Source organism: Melitaea cinxia, chromosome 8 (genome assembly GCF_905220565.1).
Source record: "Melitaea cinxia chromosome 8, ilMelCinx1.1, whole genome shotgun sequence".
In the NCBI taxonomy this organism is placed as follows: Eukaryota; Metazoa; Arthropoda; class Insecta; order Lepidoptera; family Nymphalidae; genus Melitaea; species Melitaea cinxia.
The window spans coordinates 7,926,859-7,946,641 of NC_059401.1; the positions used below are offsets into that span (position 1 = coordinate 7,926,859).

Here is a 19,783-nt window from a genome sequence, read left to right on the forward strand (position 1 = left end):
AAACTTTTTGAAAGTGATTTTTATACATTTATTTATTAACTTTTATATCATTAAAAAAAGAGTTCTCGACTTGGCGTCTTATCTCAATCAAGTAAAAAATTTTTTTTTAAATATAATAGGTTATATTTGAGAAGGTCTAAAATTTTCCAATAGACTTCTCGCCATCTGTAGTATTCTTAGTGGCATAACGACTTCGAGTCATTCGGTACTGTTACGTCGACTGGATTAGTACTTTAAATTATAATATCTTTTTAGCAATATTTTTAACGATGAATGGATGGAATGGATGTCGTAAGAGGCGACTAAGGGATAACATAGTTCCACTACCACTTTGGAACTTAAAAAGTCGACCGATGGCGGCATAACCATCCAACTACTCGCTTTGAAATACACAGGCCGAGTACGGGCAGCAGCGTCTTCGGCGCGACAAAGCCAGCCCTGCGGTCACCAATCCGCCTGCCCAGCGTGGTGACTATGGGCAAAACACATAAGTTCACGCCATTTTTGGCACGAACTTGTGAAGGCCTATGTCCAGCAGTGGACTATATCAGGCTGAAGTGATGATGATGATGAATGATGAATATTTTTAACCGACTTTAAAAAAGGGTGAGGTTACCTCAGAACTTATTACTGGTAGCATCGATTTTGATGATTTTTTTATTATATCGAAAGATGGCTTGTTGTCTGGTCTCATTTAAATTTTATTGATCTCTAATAATACGTTTTTACTTGACTATTCTTACGACTACCTACGTCGTATTACTTGTCGATGTAATTGAAGTCGGTTTTTTGTTTGCGACCAAACCACAATAATGGTTGTTTTTTTTTCGCGCAAGTTGAGAATGGATCACTTAACAATTTTAGTTCCAAACTTAATCACCATTCGATCGACAAAACATATTGAGAAAAACTCTGCTTTCTGTTTCAGGGGCCGTAGGTTTAGTTCCCGCCCCGAATCTGGGTGTAATATTATTATTTATTTATAAATGTATTATTTCTATGTATGTTTATCTCAAATAAATATTTAGCTATATTAGTCCGCTATTGCTAATAATTCAAGTATTAAGTTGCTTACAATAGGAACAGACGACTGTGTGTTTATGTTATAGATACTCGTATTTATATAGACGTCGGAAACAGTCATTGATATAGAACGAAAAAGGAAGTTTGGCACGACGTCCTGAATCTGGCAGCACTGTCAAACAATTCGGTCAAGACGGCGGGACGTCAACGTGTTGTACGATCGAGGAGAAGTTGTTAAAAATGATTGAAACGAAGATTATGGTATTTAAAACGTTTTTCCTTTGTTCGATTATCCCACTACTCGCTCACACGATGTATGACGAAAGTTATAATAACGCTGATTTCGACACATGTATTATATTAGGCGTGCGTATTTACCTCCCGAGCCCTACTAAAGGGCTCCTATTTATCTTCTTTACGTCTGGGTGCCAGTACCCGACTACCCCACCCGGTGACGCTGTGGCCTGTGGCCGGGCCGATAGCAACACATAATCCGAAAAAAAAATCCGAAAAAAAAAAATCCGAAAAAAAAAATCCGAAAAAAAATCCGAAAAAAAAGCAGTACTTACGAGTGTTAGCGCGCGACGTCCGGGGCGAGGGCTGTCCGTGGCGCGGGCCCGGCACCAGCAGCAGCTGCACGCGCTCGCCCGCCGCCTTCAGCGCGCTCACCGCGTCCTCGTGCGTCACGTTGTCCAGGCAAACGTCGCCCTTCTGTTCCACATACTTATACTTAACACTTTATTGTACATTTGAAATTATATTACGAATTAAACATTATAAATAAAGTAATTAAATTCAAATATCTCAATATACTTTGAAATAATTTATTCATCTCTGTTATGTCTTTTTGAGTCCTGTAATGAGACATATGGCAATTTATGTGGATAGACGACAGGACAATATTATTATTAAATATTACTTTTTTTATCATTTAGAAATATATAGACTCGATTTCTTATGAGATACCAATCGATTTTTTCTGTTTATATAAAATTATGTGGTGTCATGGGACACCAGGTAGGAACGAAGTTCTTTCGGATCGTCGTATAGAAGCAACACAATTAAAAAAAAAAAAAATGTTGAATTTTATATATATTTTCTGGTTCTTGATTTTTTTTTTAATTTTGTTGATTGGTTTTTAATTAAGTACATAAAAGTATTTAGGAAATTTAGTATTTTAGAAAATAACAAATACCGTAAAATAAAATGAATCAAACAAAATAATAATAATAATTCAAACTTAAGTGAAATAAAAAAACATGTCTTTATTTATTTTTGTCGACAGTATAAAATTACATAAATAATTTTAAAAAAAGTTTACTAGTAATATTTCAGTTTCACAAATGTCATATTATACAGTCGTGTGACTGATATTACGTTACTTCCGTTATATATTTTTCTTACGGTTTTAGTATCACATTTTTTTTTCAGTTCGTTCGCCCAACCAAATGTCAAGCCTGCCGTAAGCAACTTCGTTCCAATTATCTATACACCTATTACAAATTAGTCGTATAAACAAATATAGTGCGTAACTCACCGACGTATTTTTAACCATAAGTAGTTTGTCGCCAACCCTCAACCGTCCGTCTCGATGGGCGGCTCCACCAGCCATAATCTTGGTCACGTATATGCCATTGTCTCCCGGTATGTGCTGATTCCCTAAACCACCTGCTATGCTGAAGCCTAACCCTGAACCACCTTTCACTAACTCGATCTCCACTGCCTCTTCTTTATTAGATATTTGTGATACATTTAATAAGTCTTCATTGGTTTGTCGACGTCTTATTTTCTGTAACACACAAAATGTATGCATCATTACCTCACTATAGTATGTAATGTAATATATATTATTTTTTCTCTTAGATGAGTTTTTGAATTATGCTTACCAGTCTTACTGTGCTACCGGCCTTTTTTAATGCATCTACTGCCTCAGCATGTGTTACGTTTTCGACTGACGTGTCGTTGACCTAAATTTAATAGATGGCTTTTAAAAGATGACACACTTTAAGGAAAATTAATTAGAACAGCAATAATTTAACAAGAAATTCTGTGAAATCAAAAAAGGGCAAAGGATAGGGGGAACTTTACTAACAAATTGTATTTATTTGTTTATAATGTATAAAATCAGAAACTAGAGAACCAATTATAAATAATTTTTACCATTAGAAAGCTATAACTCAGAAGTAATATAGGCTATAAAATAATACACAAACTCAGTAAGAGTGGTGCAGTAACCATAAATATCAATAAATCTGATGAATCACAGAACTAAAGGTGGGTGAAGTTGCTATGCAAATCACCACAATACCTGTAGTATTGCATCGTTGATTTGCAACTGACTTGCGGCAGCCGCTCCACCAGGTATAAGTTTTGTGACATAAATAAGTGGGTCATCAGCAATGTGAGGGTTGTCTGAGCCACCGGCAATACTGAAACCGAGTCCAGCACCACCAGCACGAGATAAAACCACAGTTAAGTACAAATATCCATCTTCACCAACTGTACGCTCCGATCCACCTTCTATTCCATTTATCTGCAACTTTCAACATCATTCATCATTTATCTCATATCTTTTAAAGAATTATTTATCTATAAGTAAATGCTTAAAAAATTACTTCTGCATATTTGTATGATTATTGAACTCCAAATTTAATGTTTTGATGCTGTTTTACCATGTTCTGTAGCCTTTTTTTCAATTATATAATAATATGATATATTTTTAAGTTTTTTTTTAAGAGAAACAAAACATTCATTTTGTTTTACTAAAATATTTTTTTCATTCATATATATATGTTATCAGTACAGTATACAAGTCTTTATAACAGATAACTTATATGTTATGTAATTATTGTAAGTATATATTTTTAGTAATAAATTTTAAGTATTTATTACACTTTAAATTTATAAAAAAATATATTTTGATAAAGTTGATTTTTTGGCATTCATTAAATTGTGTTTTGTTTTTAGCAGTCAGATACAATGCAAATATTTACCAATTTATCAAAGAAATTATAACAATAAAATTTATGTATTATAAATTAAAGTTCAACAGTTGAGGCATAATATAAAAAAAAAGATAAAAAGATTAAACACCTATGTTGTAATAGCATAGATAATATCTGACCTTATTAACAATGTGTAATGTCTTAAAATATTTACCTGCTTCATTTCAGGTGTCGAAACGTGAACCTGAAAGATAAAAGTCACGTCTGATTCATCTCAAAATGACAACAGTGGTGAATCATTGATAGTATGTATTGTTAGTTTAATAGATAAGAAATTGTTAGAACTAAATTTAAGACACAATGGTATATACAATTAATTAATGATCAGTATATAGAATATTTTTGATAATGCTTATAATAAAGTGTTATATGGCTGCTGCTTATAACATATTAGGTACTATTTATTTATTAAACAAGTCTAGTTTTTGTCTAGCACATATAATTAGACACAATAATATTGTCTTTCTGTTATTATTCGAATTCATAAGTTTTGTCATGACATGACCATGATTATCAGATCATCAGAGATCTTACTCGTATTAAGAAGCACTCACCTACTCACCGTATCAAGATTAAATAAGGAGGAGACTTTCCGAAGGAATCCATTATGTGTTTTTTTCTTCCGTCTTTCAGTCATTTTGAAAACCAAGCGTGCATAGCCCTTGGGTACTTGTATTCAATTTTATACTATGTACACTGCATGCATGTTAGTTACACACTTGTGCCTGCCGTCAGCACCTTACTTGCTGCGCTCCTGCATGCACCATTCTCTACCTAGAACCCACTTCTAGCTTGCACCAAAAACATTTCAAATGTGTATCTCCACTTTTAAAAAAATGCGACCTAATTTTATCTTTGCGACTTTTGCGAGTAATCCCACAATATAAGCTGATTATCATGTTAGCTAAATTTAAAAATTACACCAGTCTTATCTAGAAAATTATTTTCGAACCTAGCCCTTTTCTGATAGCGGGTTTTATTAGAATGTACTGTATGCGTATGTAGTTAAATGGGTGTTACCAACTTGTGTTCAATGATAGGATGGTATGAATGTCAAAGCGATGAACTTTAATTAGAATGTCCGTGTTACGTTATTTAACGTGCAATATAGACGTTTAGTTTTATTTAGAAAATAAGTAAATTGTTTAGAGAGTAACGTAGCGTTTTGTTACAAGCAAAACTAATTGAGAAGTTTCATTAGTCTCACCAAAAACGTTTGAAAACGTTCCCAAATTGTAAAGAAATTACTAAACGTTTAAAAATAGATTAGTGTATATTATATGGCCTTACTTGCGACAAATACGAAATAACAGCAGTGTGAATGTCAAAATTTTATGTGCAGTATCATTTCACTTGATAATCATTTACGTGCAGTTTCCTTTTAATTGATGTATCGTTCGTAAGTCATTGGCACAATTGTAAAGTTTAACAGCACAAATTCACACAACCGTGAAACGTTAGCGTACATATCGCTGAAAACTTGTACTATATTTTAGGTTATAAATAGTACTACGATACGCGAAACACCAACTATCCGCCATTACCGACCACTTGTTGTATAGCGTTCGGCTACCTAATACCTACCTTCGGAGACGTCACGTCATCAAAAAGAAGAAAAAAAAAAACAACGGTATCGGTAAACACCTCGAATTTCAGACATTTTACGAAAGATGGCGCTATTTGTTTCGCCCTTTGTAGTAAGTATGATTATTAATTGTGTTTGCTCGCAAACAAAAAAAAACCGACTTCAATTACATCGAAATTCGAAATATGTTTATATAAAAAGTTATTCAGTAACAATCAAAAAATTTACAAATGATACAAATACAACGAATATATTTCACAAATAACGTCCATGTTTTCTGAATAGACCTATCAAAGCGTACTGTACTGTTTGGAGAGCGGTACAACAAATGTTTGTTGAGTTGAGCATATTTTGTCGGAGCTGAAATCTTTAATAATATAATAATAATAATAATAATAATCGACGAGTAATACAACGTAGATCGACGAAAAAATAGTCAAGTAACTACGCGTTATCAAAGATTACTCAAAAAGTAGTTATCAGATCTCAATAAAATTTATATGTGACCACATGACAAACATCAGCTTTCGATTAAATTAAAAATTATTAAAATCGGTACACCCAGTAAAAAGTTATTGCGGATTCTCAAGAGTTTCCCTCGATTTCTCTGGGATTCCATCATCAGATCCTGATTTTCTTATCATGATACTAAATTAGGAATATCTTAGCAATAACTTTTTACTGGGTGTACCGATTTTGATAATTATTTTTTTGTTGTTCACGTTCGTCAATTTTCGTCGATCTACGTTGTATTACTCGTCGATGTAATTGAAGTCGGTTTTTTTTTTCGTTTGCGAGCAAACACAATTATATACAGTCGTAAACATATGTTAGCCTAAATTACTACAATAGGTTTTTGTATATATAGATTAGAAATGTTATTCATTTGGTACTATTTAAAAGAAATAGTCAAATAGAATACCTTCTTTTTAACCGACTTCCAAAAAAGGAGGAGGTTCTTAATTCGACTGTTTTTTTTTTATGTATGTTACATCTGAACTTTTGACCGTGTGGACCGACTTCGACATTTTTTTTTTTTACCCGAAAGGTGGTGTGTGTCAATTGGTCCCATTTAAATTTATTTGAGATCTAACAACTACTTTTCGAGTTATATCTCATAATGCGTTTTTACTTGACGTTTTTTTTCGTCGACCTACGTTGTATTATACCACATAACTTTTTACTGGATGTACCAATTTTGATAATTTTTTTTTTGTTGGAAAGGAGATATCCCTTGTTTTGTACAATGATAAGGAAACCAGGATTCGAGAATGGAATCCCAGAGAAATTGAGGGAAACTCTCGAAAGACCGCATAACTTTTTACTGGGTGTACAGATTTTGATAATTTTTAATTTAATCAAAAGCTGATGTTTATCATGGTCACATTTAAATTTTATCGAGATCTGATAACCACTTTTGGAGTAAATCTTTGATAACGCGTATTTACTTGACAATTTTTTCATCTACCTACGTTGTATTACTTATCGATATAATTGAAGTCGGTTTTTTTATATGTAGGTGATCAGTGAAATGCGTAACAAGAAACTGAAAATTTTTGGGTAGAACTATAATCATTTTTACCTATAGAAAAAATGTTGTTGCTAAACATTTTTTTTTAAAGCAGCAGCCAAATAACTCTAATTCTACTTTAATTTACACCTGCCTAACTTATAAGGTTAACAGTTAAGACGTAGATACATAATTACCTTTTTCTCTTCTGTCTCACTTCTTGGTGATATGATGGCAGGAATTGCTCCAATCTGTGAGGAGATTATGTGGATAATTATTTATCAGTAATTTAGAATTTTACTGCACTTTACAAAATAAATTGATAATGTACCTAATTATTTAGTAATACCTACTATGTCGCTTTGTTTATAGAGTTGACATTAATATCTTTACCTTTGCGGAATCTGGTGTAGAAACATTGCGATTATCGGACTTTCTGTTGTTGTCCTGAAGAAAGGCATTTGAAACTGACTTGTAATCATGATCACTTGCTAGGGTCTGAAAAAAGCAATTTAAAGCTTTAGTTTATCCTATAACTTTTGTCATAGTTTGATAGATATCTATCTTAAACCATGTAGATTAGAGATTTATAGCAATTTTTAATTATATTTGCGCAGTATACTTACAATATAGGTACAAACAAAAAAATTAAAAATTAAGTAAATTCTCTTTCACGTAATAATCATAGATGTAATAAATGTATATATAGATGTAATAATAGATACTTAATACTCACTTCACCACGTACGCTGTCAGCTTCCCACTTGTTTGCTATACGAATCGTTTCAGCAGTCTTCTGTTGTATAGATTTCGTATCATCGAGAAGAGTCAATTCATAAAATTCTTGTATATCTGTAAACAAAATTGTAATAATACCTTATTACCTATATAACGTACCTTCTAAATAACGAGTGTGCTTTAGACCACATGACTGAAATAAAACTTCTATAGCAATAGGCACTGTGTCTTAGATATACGAAACGTAACTGACTATGAGAGAAAGAGAGAAAAAAATGTGTGTGGGCACCGCTTTCTCTTGTACCGTTCTCCTCGCCCGATTACACTTTTTGTAACCCTCTCGTCACGCATTCACCAGCTTACACCCAATTTTTTTTATGTCACTAGGTCGGAAAACAAGCGTACGGCTCACCTGATTGGAAGCGATTACCGTAGCTTATAGACACCTGCAACACCAGAAGCATCGCAAGCGCGTTGCCGACCCAATCCCCAATCGCCCAGGAGCTCTGGTCACCTTACTCACCAACAGGAACACAATACTGCTTGAAAACAGTATTATTTTGCTGTGATCTTCTGTAAGGTCGAGGTACTACCCCAGTCAGGCTGCTCCATATTTTGAGCAGGAAATTCCTGCTGTATCCTACCTCAGTTACTATAAAATAGCCTATTTATTTTAAACTAGCTGACTTGACAGACGTTGTCCTGCCCGGAAAACAGCTACCAAATTCGATAGCTTACATACCGATAGCAGCGCCACCTACCAGGTCAAATTGAGGTAAAAACTGCCATATCTTCCAAGTTAGACCAAATCACAGATGCTTACAAAATTTTATAAAAAAATGTTTCAGTAGTTTCAGAGTTACATAAATTAAAATTTTAATTATTAACGCCCACCCCCGCAACCCTTATTTCGGATGAGTTATCATAAAATCCACTCTTTGATCATTTCTACATCACATATAGGAGATTCCTACCAAATTTGGAGTCAATAGGAGCTATAGTTTAAAAACGGGAATTTTCCATTGTTAACGCCCCCGCAACACACTCTTGTGGGTGGAATTTCTTAAAATCTGTTCTTAGCTGACCTCTACTCGGTGAGAGGAATATTCCTACCGAATTTCAAGTCTCTACGTCTTATGGTTCCAGAGATACCGTGATGAGTTAATATATAGATGGAAATCTCTTATATATATATGAGTAATAGTCATATATATAATAATCATATATAAGCTGTAATAATTCATAACTTTTTTAAACTCAATGTGATTGCCTATTATATGATATATCAGACACTAGCTTCTTCCCGCGACTTTGTCCGCGTGGAATAGGAACAATACTGTCATATATGATTTTTGTGAAATTTTCTGTTTGCGCAACGCACGCAGCGGAAGCTCTCAAAAGGAAAAAAGAACCCCCGATTTTGAAACACTCTTCATTTGTGTTCCACTCCTAGTGGTCTTAGCGTGATGATATATAGCCTATAGCCTTCCTCGATAAATGGGCTATTTAACACTGAAAGAATTTTTCAAATCGGACCAGTAATTCCTGAGATTAGCGTGTTCAAACAAACAAATAAACTCTCCAGCGTTATAATATTAGTATAATCTGTAATTCAGTATAGGTACACCCTGCTTATAAATTTTTTATATAAAACAAATATTGCTACTGTATAGTAGCTCTAAATAGTGACTAATAACGTGTAAGAGATAAATATTGTTCCAGTGACCAAGAAAGTCGGAAGGAAACCTTCGAAATAAAGCGGAAACATTTAGCTTCTCTCTTCCTTCCAATCGTATTATAAAATTAAGGTTGCAATTATTTATGCAAGCGGTAATCAATTAATATCAGTTGACAGAAAACAAACATATGGATGTTTGTTGTCTAATAATTTACTTAAAACATTCGACTGGGTTATAAAATAATAAAAAAAAAACAATCATGATTTGGTAAATCAGGAGGTTTTTTCAACATTCTGTAATTTGACTCTTAATGTGAACAAGATTTTTATATCGCTCTAAACTTTCCAATTTTATTTTATTTTACAACAAACGCAATAAGAAAAATAAGTAGGTACATACAAGGTTTTGGGCATACCGCCCAAAGCGGCGTAGGTACTGATGAAATTGTGGATGAAATAAGTTTGCCACTCACAAAATCACGTCACGCTTGATTTGTCTTCATTGTTTTAGGGACTCCTGCATGGTTACATAGACATCAATCTTCATAACTTTAATAAGATAGCCAAGCTTTATGTTTCTAAAATAAGACGAGTTAGATAGATCCCAAGATGAGTAACTTGATCATATATCACACGCAACTTAAAACTTACATTTTTCTTAATAAACATTTTCCATTATGAAATAAAGATTGGGGCATTTTCTACAACCTCCCTTTTAAGATTTAAAGATAGCTGTAGCCCTACAAACCTAATAGGTACTGGCATTGACACACTGGATGCAGAAACCTCAAAAGTATAGTGTTTTAACCCTGCTAGCCGTTTTTAATAAGATATGATGGATTTCACAATAAAAAAGTCACTTTCTGCTTTAACATGTTTATGTTTATGCTAGAGTAACTCTATTTCTAAGAATTTCAAAGTAGAGTATATTGTACTCGTTTTTGTCGGAACGTATTTTCAGCTTAGTATAAATACATACTTTAATATCCTCGCAGTATTACCCCTCTTTAGACCTCAGTTATTAAGGAAGCTGTATTTCGAACATTAACTATTTATAAATTAAAAGTAGGTATTGAGTTATTATACAAAAATAAAATCATTATAACATCTCTCTGCATTGTTTTCAAATTAAAGATAAAATTATTAAATTTTAAATGTATTTAAAAATATGTTATTTTCGTTGGTATAAGCACAGAGTTATTTGATCCAGTAAAGGTAATTTTTACGTCGTAGTAAGTATTTCCTTTATCTAAATCTTTTTTCATTTCTTAACTTATTTATTTGTACTTTTTTCAAGTGAAGTCGATGAAGAGAAAGAGAAAAAAAAATAACAAAGGTTATTTAAAGCGGTTCGTGAACCGTCCTTTTACTGACTTGGTTTTTAACCGAGTTAAAAAAAGGAGGAGGTTATGAATTCGACTGTTTTTTTTTTTTAATATATATAATTAGGTCGGCAAACAAGCGTACGGCTCACAAGACGGTAAGCGATTACGGTAGCATATAGACGTCTGCAATACTAGAAACATCGCAAGCCCGTTGCTGACCCTATCCCCTATTTCTTAACATAACTGTTTTCTGGGTGCAGCGATTTTGATGATTCTAGTTTTAATCGAAAGCTGGCGCTTGTCATGAAATCTCATTTAAATTGGATCGAGATTTGGTAAGTACTTTTTGAGTTAGGTATCTCTAAGAATGCGTATTTAGGTACTTGACTATACTTTCGTCTTCCTACGTTGTAGTTGTATTACTGGTCGAAGTAATTGTAGTCGATTTTTTTCGTTTGCAAGCAAACACAATTACCTGTCTTACTTTACTGTCTCTATACACATGCTATGAAAGACAAACCTGCCTTATCTCTAACTCTTCAGTACCGGCATTTAGTTCGTCGATAGCTATATTATTCTTTTAGATGCTTTTCGTTATTGTTATGAGCCGTCCAAATATGTTGTTTTTTGTTTTGTTTCGACCGGCATCTGAGTTTCGCCATGTTTTGAAGTTACATTTCTTTAATTGAAAAATACTCTTAATAAGTTCCAATAAGATATATGTTATAAATAAGAAAAATGAAAATCGTATCTATAAAGAAAAAAAAGTATATCTATAAAGAATAGGATCTAATAGGTAAATGTTGACGAAAATGGATTAGATGAACTATTTACATTAAAAATGCTTATGTATAACGTAAGTGTCTGGGACAAGTAATACAACGTAGGTAGACAAAAAAATAGTCAAGTAAATCTCGATGAAATTTAAATGTGACCACGTGATAAACATCGGCTTTCGATTAAATTAAAAGTCATCAAAATCGGTACACCCAGTAAAAAGTTATGCGGATTTTCGAGGGTTTCCCTCGATTTCTCTGGAATCCCATCACTAATGATGGGACCAGGATCTAAATCCTGGTTTCCTTATCATAGTACCACACTTAGGATATCTCCTTTCCAACAAAAAAAGAATTATCAAAATTGGTACATCCAGTAAAAAGTTATGTGGTATAATACAACGTAGGTCGACGAAAAAGCGTCAAGTAAAAACGCATTATTAGATATAACTCGAAAAGTATTTGTTAGATCTCAAATAAATTTAAATGGGACCAATTGACACACACCACCTTTCGATTAAAAAAAAAATTGTCGAAATCGGTCCACCCGGTCACTTTGGTTACACGGTCACGGTACGTTAGGTTAGCATTAAAGTTAGAACTAGTTCAGTTTAGATTTTCGAAATCATGTTCTGATTTAATCTTGAAATACTTCATTCTAAGGTCACAAACCAATGATGAGACATATAGAAATACCTACAAAAAGAGCTTTTAGATTTATATTTTAATGCAAATAATTGTGTTTGCTCGCAAACGAAAAAAAAACCGACTTTAATTACATCGACGAGTAATACAACGTGGATCGACGAAAAAATACTCAAGTAACTGCGCGTTATCAAAGATTACTCAAAAAGTGGTTATCAGATCTCAATGAAATTTATATGTGACCACATAACGAACATCAGCTTTCGATTAAATTAAAAATTATTAAAATCGGTACACCCAGTAAAAAGTTATTGCGGATTTTCAAGAAGTTCCCTCGATTTCTCTGGGATCCCATTATCAGATCCTGGTTTCCTTATCATGGTACTAAACTAAGGATATCTTCTTTTCAACAAAAAAAAGAATTATCAAAATCGGTACACCCAGTAAAAAGTTATTGCGGATTTTCAAGAATTTCCATCAATTTCTCTGGGATCCCATCATCAGATCCTGGTTTCCTTATCATGATACCAAACTAGGGATATCTCCTTTCCAACAAAAAAAGAATTATCAAAATCGGTACATCCAGTAGAAAGTTATGCGGTATAATACAACGTAGGTCGACGAAAAAAGCGTCAAGTAAAAACGCATTATTAGATATAGCTCGAAAAGTATTTGTTAGATCTCAAATAAATTTAAATGAGACCAATTGGCACACACCACCTTTCGATTAAAACAAAATTTGTCGAAATCGGTCTACCCGGCCAAAAGTTCTGATGTAACATACATAAAAAAAAAATATACAGTCGAATTGAGAACCGCCTCCTTTTTTGGAAGTCGGTTAAAAAAAAATACAGTCGAATTGAGAACCTCCTCCTTTTTTGGAAGTCGGTTAAAAAAGAAACAGATTCTCCATTAAAACCTACTATTCTACTCGTAAATATCATCTACGCATGAATGAAATTTCAAATATGGAACTTAAATTTTGAACGTTTTTAGTCATTTATTTGTATTCTCTAAGCCTTTCCAGAAGAATTGATATGATACCAACACATTCATACTTAATTATTTACTAGAGGTAAATTTTATTTATTGATAAATGTAAATTGTCTTATTTTATGCTTCATAAGAGTATTTGTACATGGTATCTATTTTTAAAAATTGTCGTAGCGATTCATCCTGATAATTTATAATATGGTAGAGAACTGAATGTTTTGCTCCGTAGCAATAAATTTGCGTAAGTACCTACTAAGTACTTTAGTGAAAGAAAAGTAAAAATATATTCTGCACACATATATACAACATAAACTAAGCTACAGTCTTAGCTTTATGCGGCAGTGTATACATAAATCGCGTGTTATGGGTAGCAGATCAATATCGAATACAGGCAATAAGCCTAAATATATAGGTACTTATAAAAAATTATAACTAACAAATTTCTACTTGATAAGAAAAAATATAGGTTTCGTAACTTTTTCTTACAGTTTTAATGTTTGTATTATACGAATCATTTACTATATCACTGGGTGGTGTTGTGGTATAACTAGCCAAACAAAGCGTCTGCAACACGTTAAATGGTGTGTTCGGTGTTCATAGCCAACGGAGCATACGAATCGATACTGATCGACCTAAAATATAAACACCACCACGTAGTAAAAGCTTTAATTTTATTATTTTATCTTTGCATGTGGAAATTTTGGCTATAGGTGGTTGTGAAATTTTGCTATGAAATCGTTTTATAGTAGAACTAGCGGCCCGCTCCGGCTTTGCACGGGTATAAAATATATTTAAGCCTACGAGTATGTCATTTACTGAAAAAAAAAATGATTAATATCGATCTAGTAGTTTTGATTTATTCATTACTGCCCGTTTTTTGTCGTTTGTGAGCAAACACAATTATTATTTCGTCGATCTACGTTGTATTACTTGTCGATGTAATTGAAGTCGGTTTTTTATAGGCACGCTCCCGCCGCCCCGGCCGACCAGAACAGCCGCAAATGCTACGTCCCGCAATTTTTAAATTTGTAATATCTTCGGAAATATTCATTTAAATCATATGCTGCAAAGGGCCATATAAGTCTATATTAAATGAACAATGTATTTAAGGTACTTAATTAGGTAAGGATTAATGCTGTATTGGTTAAAATCGCTTCGAAAATTAGCCATTATTTGTCGTAAAAAGTAAATGACAAAAAAATGTTATTGTGGTATATCCTTAAGAGATAGACATATACCATAGCGGAGTTTTTTGTAGATCTTTTCAATGTGTCCAATACTCAGTACATTATTTTGATAAATCTCGTAGGGTTCAGCCTGCGTTTGCAATATAAGCGGAAAAAATGCAATTATTTACGACATCACATTAGAAACCTCAAAAATAACAGTATTTCTCTACTATTTAATGGATGTTATTATACATATAAACTTTTCGCTTTAATCACTCTATCTATTAAAAAAAAAAACCGCATCAAAATCCGTTGTGTAGTTTTAAAGATTTAAGCATACATAAGGACATACGGACAGAGAAAGCGACTTTGTTTTGATGTAATGATAATAATATAATATAATATAAATAAAATATAATATATATATATATTATATATATAATATATATTATATATATTATAATATATATTATATATATATATTATATATATATATATATATTATATATATAATATATATAACTATGTAGTGATATAGTTTCCTTTGATACTATTAGTACGTTGTATGTATATACTCATATTACAAAACACGTCAAAGAAATTTTTAAATAATATAGAAAATCAATAAAACTTCATTAAAAGCTATTGTTTATGCATAATTTTCTTCTTTTTTATACAATGATAGGCTTGCGTTTGACCACTAGTTCACCTGATGGTAAGTAAAATTGTGGTTTAAGATGGAGCACGCTTACTTAGAAGTAACCTATTCACTCGCGACTTAAAAACTACGACTTAAAATCTTTCTACGAGAAGCTTATGCAAATGATAAATTAAAGTTATTGTTAATATAAAGTATCTTAGGGCATAATTAAGCTTCTGAATCAATAAAAAGAGTTTTTTCTCACTATATTTCGAAAACTTATTAATGAAAAAAAAAATACCTATTATTACTTATTAATTGCATTTCATATCTTTTTTTTAACCCGTGTAATTTAAAGTTGTTTAAAATTCATGTCAATCGTAACCTGCTTCTAAATACCATAGAATAAAAAAAAAAAACAGTTATAAAATTTGAGGAGTAAAAATTGTAAAATTAAACTATTTCTTACAATGTAACTATAAAGTAATGAAATCTACGCCTTTAAAATTTTTTACGCGTTTCTATATACATTAAAACAAAATCAACAAAAATATTTAATTTTTATCGTAATGGTAATTTTAAAGACATTTTTGATACTTACCCACAAGAAGTTAAAATAAAATACAAACAGTCATTATAAGATAAAAAAACTGCGTTTTAAATTATTTTTAAATTAAACGCTAGCCTCCCTTCGCAGCCCCCGAGGCGCAGGCTCTATATAATTTTCTTACATTAATTTTCCAATAAAAGTATAAAATCATATTTAAAAAAATACACGTTTAAATTGTCTGATCTCACGGCCTGTTTCTTTATCCAGAGGTATACCTTGATAAAATATTGTTCGTCGATATACTTATCATGTTTTTTTACTGTCTTCAATGTCTTTATTGATTAACCCATTGGCGCAGTTTGTAGTGGCCCTTCCTTCTGCTCCGCGGTTTATGGGTTTGATTCCCGCCAGAGTCTGGTAATCTCGGTAATATGTGTAATTATATATGTACCTATTATTTCCATATATATTTATAAAAAAAATAGCTATATCAGCCGGCTGTTACCTATAAAACAAGCATTAAGCGTTACCCTAAGAATAGTCGACCGTGTGTGAATGATAACAAAAATAAGCTATTAGAAAAAAACATTTTTTTCCATCCAGGCTGAAGGACAGATAGTCAGTATTTTCGAAATCAAAAGAACAACCAGTATAGTCATAAGAGTTTTTGTAGTTTATAGGTTTCATCGATTCTATTTTGTTTATATCGTGTACAATTAATTGTACCTACACACTCAAAAAATAAATTGACAGTGTAATTAAAAAAATCTATACATAAGTTTTTGTTACAAATATACTTATACTCAATATTTGTAGTAATGTTTCTGTGTGGTTAAAAATCCTTCAAAACTTGTTATTTAGGTTATCGTACCAGTATGTTAACGAAGTAGGTCAAAAGGTCTTATTTAAACGATATCCATGTTTCCATCAAGATAAAACCAACACTATTTTCTACTTTTTAACCGACTTCCAAAAAAGGAGGAGGTTCTCAATTCGACTGTACTTTTTTTATGTATGTAACATCAGAACTTTTGACCGGGTGGACCGATTTCGACAAAATTTTTTTAATCGAAAGGTGGTGTGTGTCAATTGGTCCCATTTAAATTTATTTGAGATCTTACAACTACTTAACTACAACTAACTAATAATTCTTTTTTTGTTGGAAAGAGGATATCCCTAGTTTGGTTCCCTGTCAGGATCTGATGATGGGATCCCAGAGCAAACGAGGGAACCTCTCGAAAATCCGCAATAACTTTTTACTGGGTATACCGATTTTGATAATTTTTATTTAATCGAAAGATTTAATCTTTATATGTGGTCACATATAAATTTTATCGAGATCTGATAACTACCTTTTGAGTAATCTTTGATAACGCGTAGTTACTTGACTATTTTGTCGTCGATCTACGTTGTATTACTCGTCGATGTAATTGAAGTCGGTTTTTTTTCGTTTGCGAGCAAACACAATTATAAGCGGTTTGTTAAAGTTGATAGTCATGAATTTTTAACAATTTTACAAATAACAGAGACGAATAGGACAGCTTTTTATGTCGGCACAATCGTCAACGCTACAATAAGTTTGAGTTCATTTTAATAAAAAAAAAAAAATATATGGAATTTAAAGTTGGACAAAGCAAGTAGGTACGTAATTACGTAAACGAATGTAAGAATGATAATCCTTCTTGTACAGCGGTTCGAGAAATCGCCATTACGAAGTAGATATTATTATGTGTAAAAAAAAAATCGTACGGACTTCAAAATAGGAGAAGGTTATCAATTTGACTATATTTTTTATGTGTGGCAATTTTGATGAACCCTTTTTTAATCGAAAGTTAGCGCTTGTCATATGGTCTCATCGAGATCTGACAAGTATTTTTTTATTTCTAATAATAGAGTATTTAATTGACTCTTTTACTGACTACCTATCTTGAATTACAAGCAAGCACAATTATATCACTCTAGGTATATTGGTTGTGTGTATGTATGTGTCAGTGTGTGTGTCCCTGTGTGTTTATCTACCGTGTTTTAAAGAGCGTATACACATGCCATAAGTAACTCACTATAGGTTACTTATGGCAGAGAAATTATAATTATGTCAACCCAAAGTGTAGTAACATGGTAAATGTCCGTTCACGTGCCCTTTAACAATATGATGATTATAAACTTATATAATTCAGTTCAGTTCAAAAGAAAAATCTGTACTATATATTCGAACTGAAAACACCAGTTTCAAACTACTTAGCAGAGTATCAATAAAACGCACTCAAAAAACATTATCAAAGTTCTATTTGTTGCTTCGATGGTTCTGTTATTTAAAATTTCAATTAAATTGTTTTAACAGAACTATCTGCAGAGCTACGTCAGTACAAACCAGCGTTGAAGATAAGCTACGAGTTTCGAGTTATGACCTATTTCTTTGTATTTGGGTCAGACTAAACCTATTAAACGATTGTAGGAATTGATAATTTTTTTTTCTTTTCTTTTTTTTTCAAAATTTTTTAAAATTTAACGCAATTGAAATACAGCTATAAAAAAAAGAAGCTAAATTCGTTTTCTATAAAAAAATACGACACACGTTTTTTTTCAAGTTCAGGTAAATTACTTGTAAATACTTATAATATTTTGTGTAGCTCATTTTTTTTTTCGAGCTTCAATCTATTTTTGTACTTTTTATTATAAAAGTTAATAACTGATCAGTCATTTCAACGGGAAAAGGAAAATTTATCTTCTATCCATACTATTAAATGGAGAGCCGTTTTTTTGTTCGGTACTGCGAAAACTACTGAACCGATCGGAATACTGCTTATACCATAAGATGAAGCGTATTTTCGAGAAGGTTTTAGAATAGGATATGTTGGTATATGGATTATACTTATCGTGTAAAAAAAAATATAGGCGGACAGAGGTCGCTAGTATATATAATATAAACTTCTTCTTAATAGATATAAATTACGCGTTTTAACTGAGATAGGGCACAGCAGGAAATTTCCTGCTCAAAATATGGATCAGCCTCACTGGGGTAGTACCTCGACCTTACAGAAGATCACAGCTAAATAACACTGTTTTCAAGCAGTGTTGTGATTCTGTTGATGAGTAAGGTGACCAGAACTCCTAGGGGAATTGGAGATTGGGTCGGCAACGCGCAAGCATCACAATGCTTTTGGTGTTGCCGACGTCTCTAAGCTACAGTAATCGCTTACCATACCATACCATATAATATACTATATAAATCAGTCGGAAAAAACCGCATGTTAGATTTTTCATTCTTTTTTTTTTGGTATCGCAGGAGAACCCATTTACGGGTGATATCCAGGATGCCTGGGTAGGCATTCCTAGACCGTATGTCGGCTTCAGCACTTTGGAGTGCAATACTGACCAAAACCCCTGCGGAAGCCTTCAGCCGCTTTAATTGGAGGGTTCTGGATCAGCAGGCAACAGGATCCCGCCAGCGACTGGCTGGCATCGACGAAAAAGCCAGACTTCTCCTCCATGGGGACTGTCCGGCTCACCTCTGAACAATCTCGACGACGCCGTGTCTAGCAGGACCGGGTTTCCATCCCGGCCCAACACGGGCACAGGGGCGTTACTGGAGGCGCATTAAGTAGCGCCCCCTACGCACCCCCGTTCGTCGCTTGCGGACGGAGGCCTCGTCGGCGGTCCCCTCTCTCATCCGCTCGTCATTCTCCTTCCGGGAGAGTACTGTTTCGCAGAAGGAGACCATCGCCTTCCAGAATTCGTCGTCGCCAAGCATCGCGGTAATGAAGCTCGGCAGTGACAAGTCCCCTCCAGCGCCGCCCATCTCGGGCACACCTCGAGGGTGTGCTGAGCCGAGTCAATGGCAATGTCAAAGTGGATCAAGATATAATGATTAAATTGTGATACACAAATAATAAATATATATATATATATATATATATATAGTCTAATTGAGTTTATAAACAAATTACCTATATTAACATAAGGACACCTCAGACGCAACACATAGATAAGCAACTGACAGGAAACAACGTTAATCCAATGAATGTAATCGTACCATAGCACTTACCTAAGCAGGTAAATTGTCACCTAGTATCTATGTTTATATTAGGTTGACTACAATAAGAAAGCCTTGTACTAAAGTGTAAAATGTATTATGGTAGAAATATA

At 33.0% G+C, this 19,783-nt stretch overlaps 1 protein-coding gene across 1 annotated transcript in view; it reads right to left on the reverse strand.

Annotated features, from left to right (window-relative positions):
- LOC123655941 (disks large 1 tumor suppressor protein) overlaps nt 1-19,783 on the reverse strand; it is a 39,704-nt gene that overhangs the window by 14,223 nt on the left and 5,698 nt on the right. Inside the window, exons 3-10 of the mRNA XM_045591679.1 lie at nt 7,849-7,975; nt 7,517-7,610; nt 7,321-7,374; nt 4,175-4,212; nt 3,332-3,566; nt 2,910-2,990; nt 2,561-2,812; nt 1,593-1,734 (exon numbers count right to left, since the gene is read on the reverse strand). Of these exons, the coding sequence (XP_045447635.1) occupies nt 1,593-1,734; nt 2,561-2,812; nt 2,910-2,990; nt 3,332-3,566; nt 4,175-4,212; nt 7,321-7,374; nt 7,517-7,610; nt 7,849-7,975 (1,023 nt within the window). The remainder of the gene's footprint in view (nt 1-1,592; nt 1,735-2,560; nt 2,813-2,909; nt 2,991-3,331; nt 3,567-4,174; nt 4,213-7,320; nt 7,375-7,516; nt 7,611-7,848; nt 7,976-19,783) is intronic.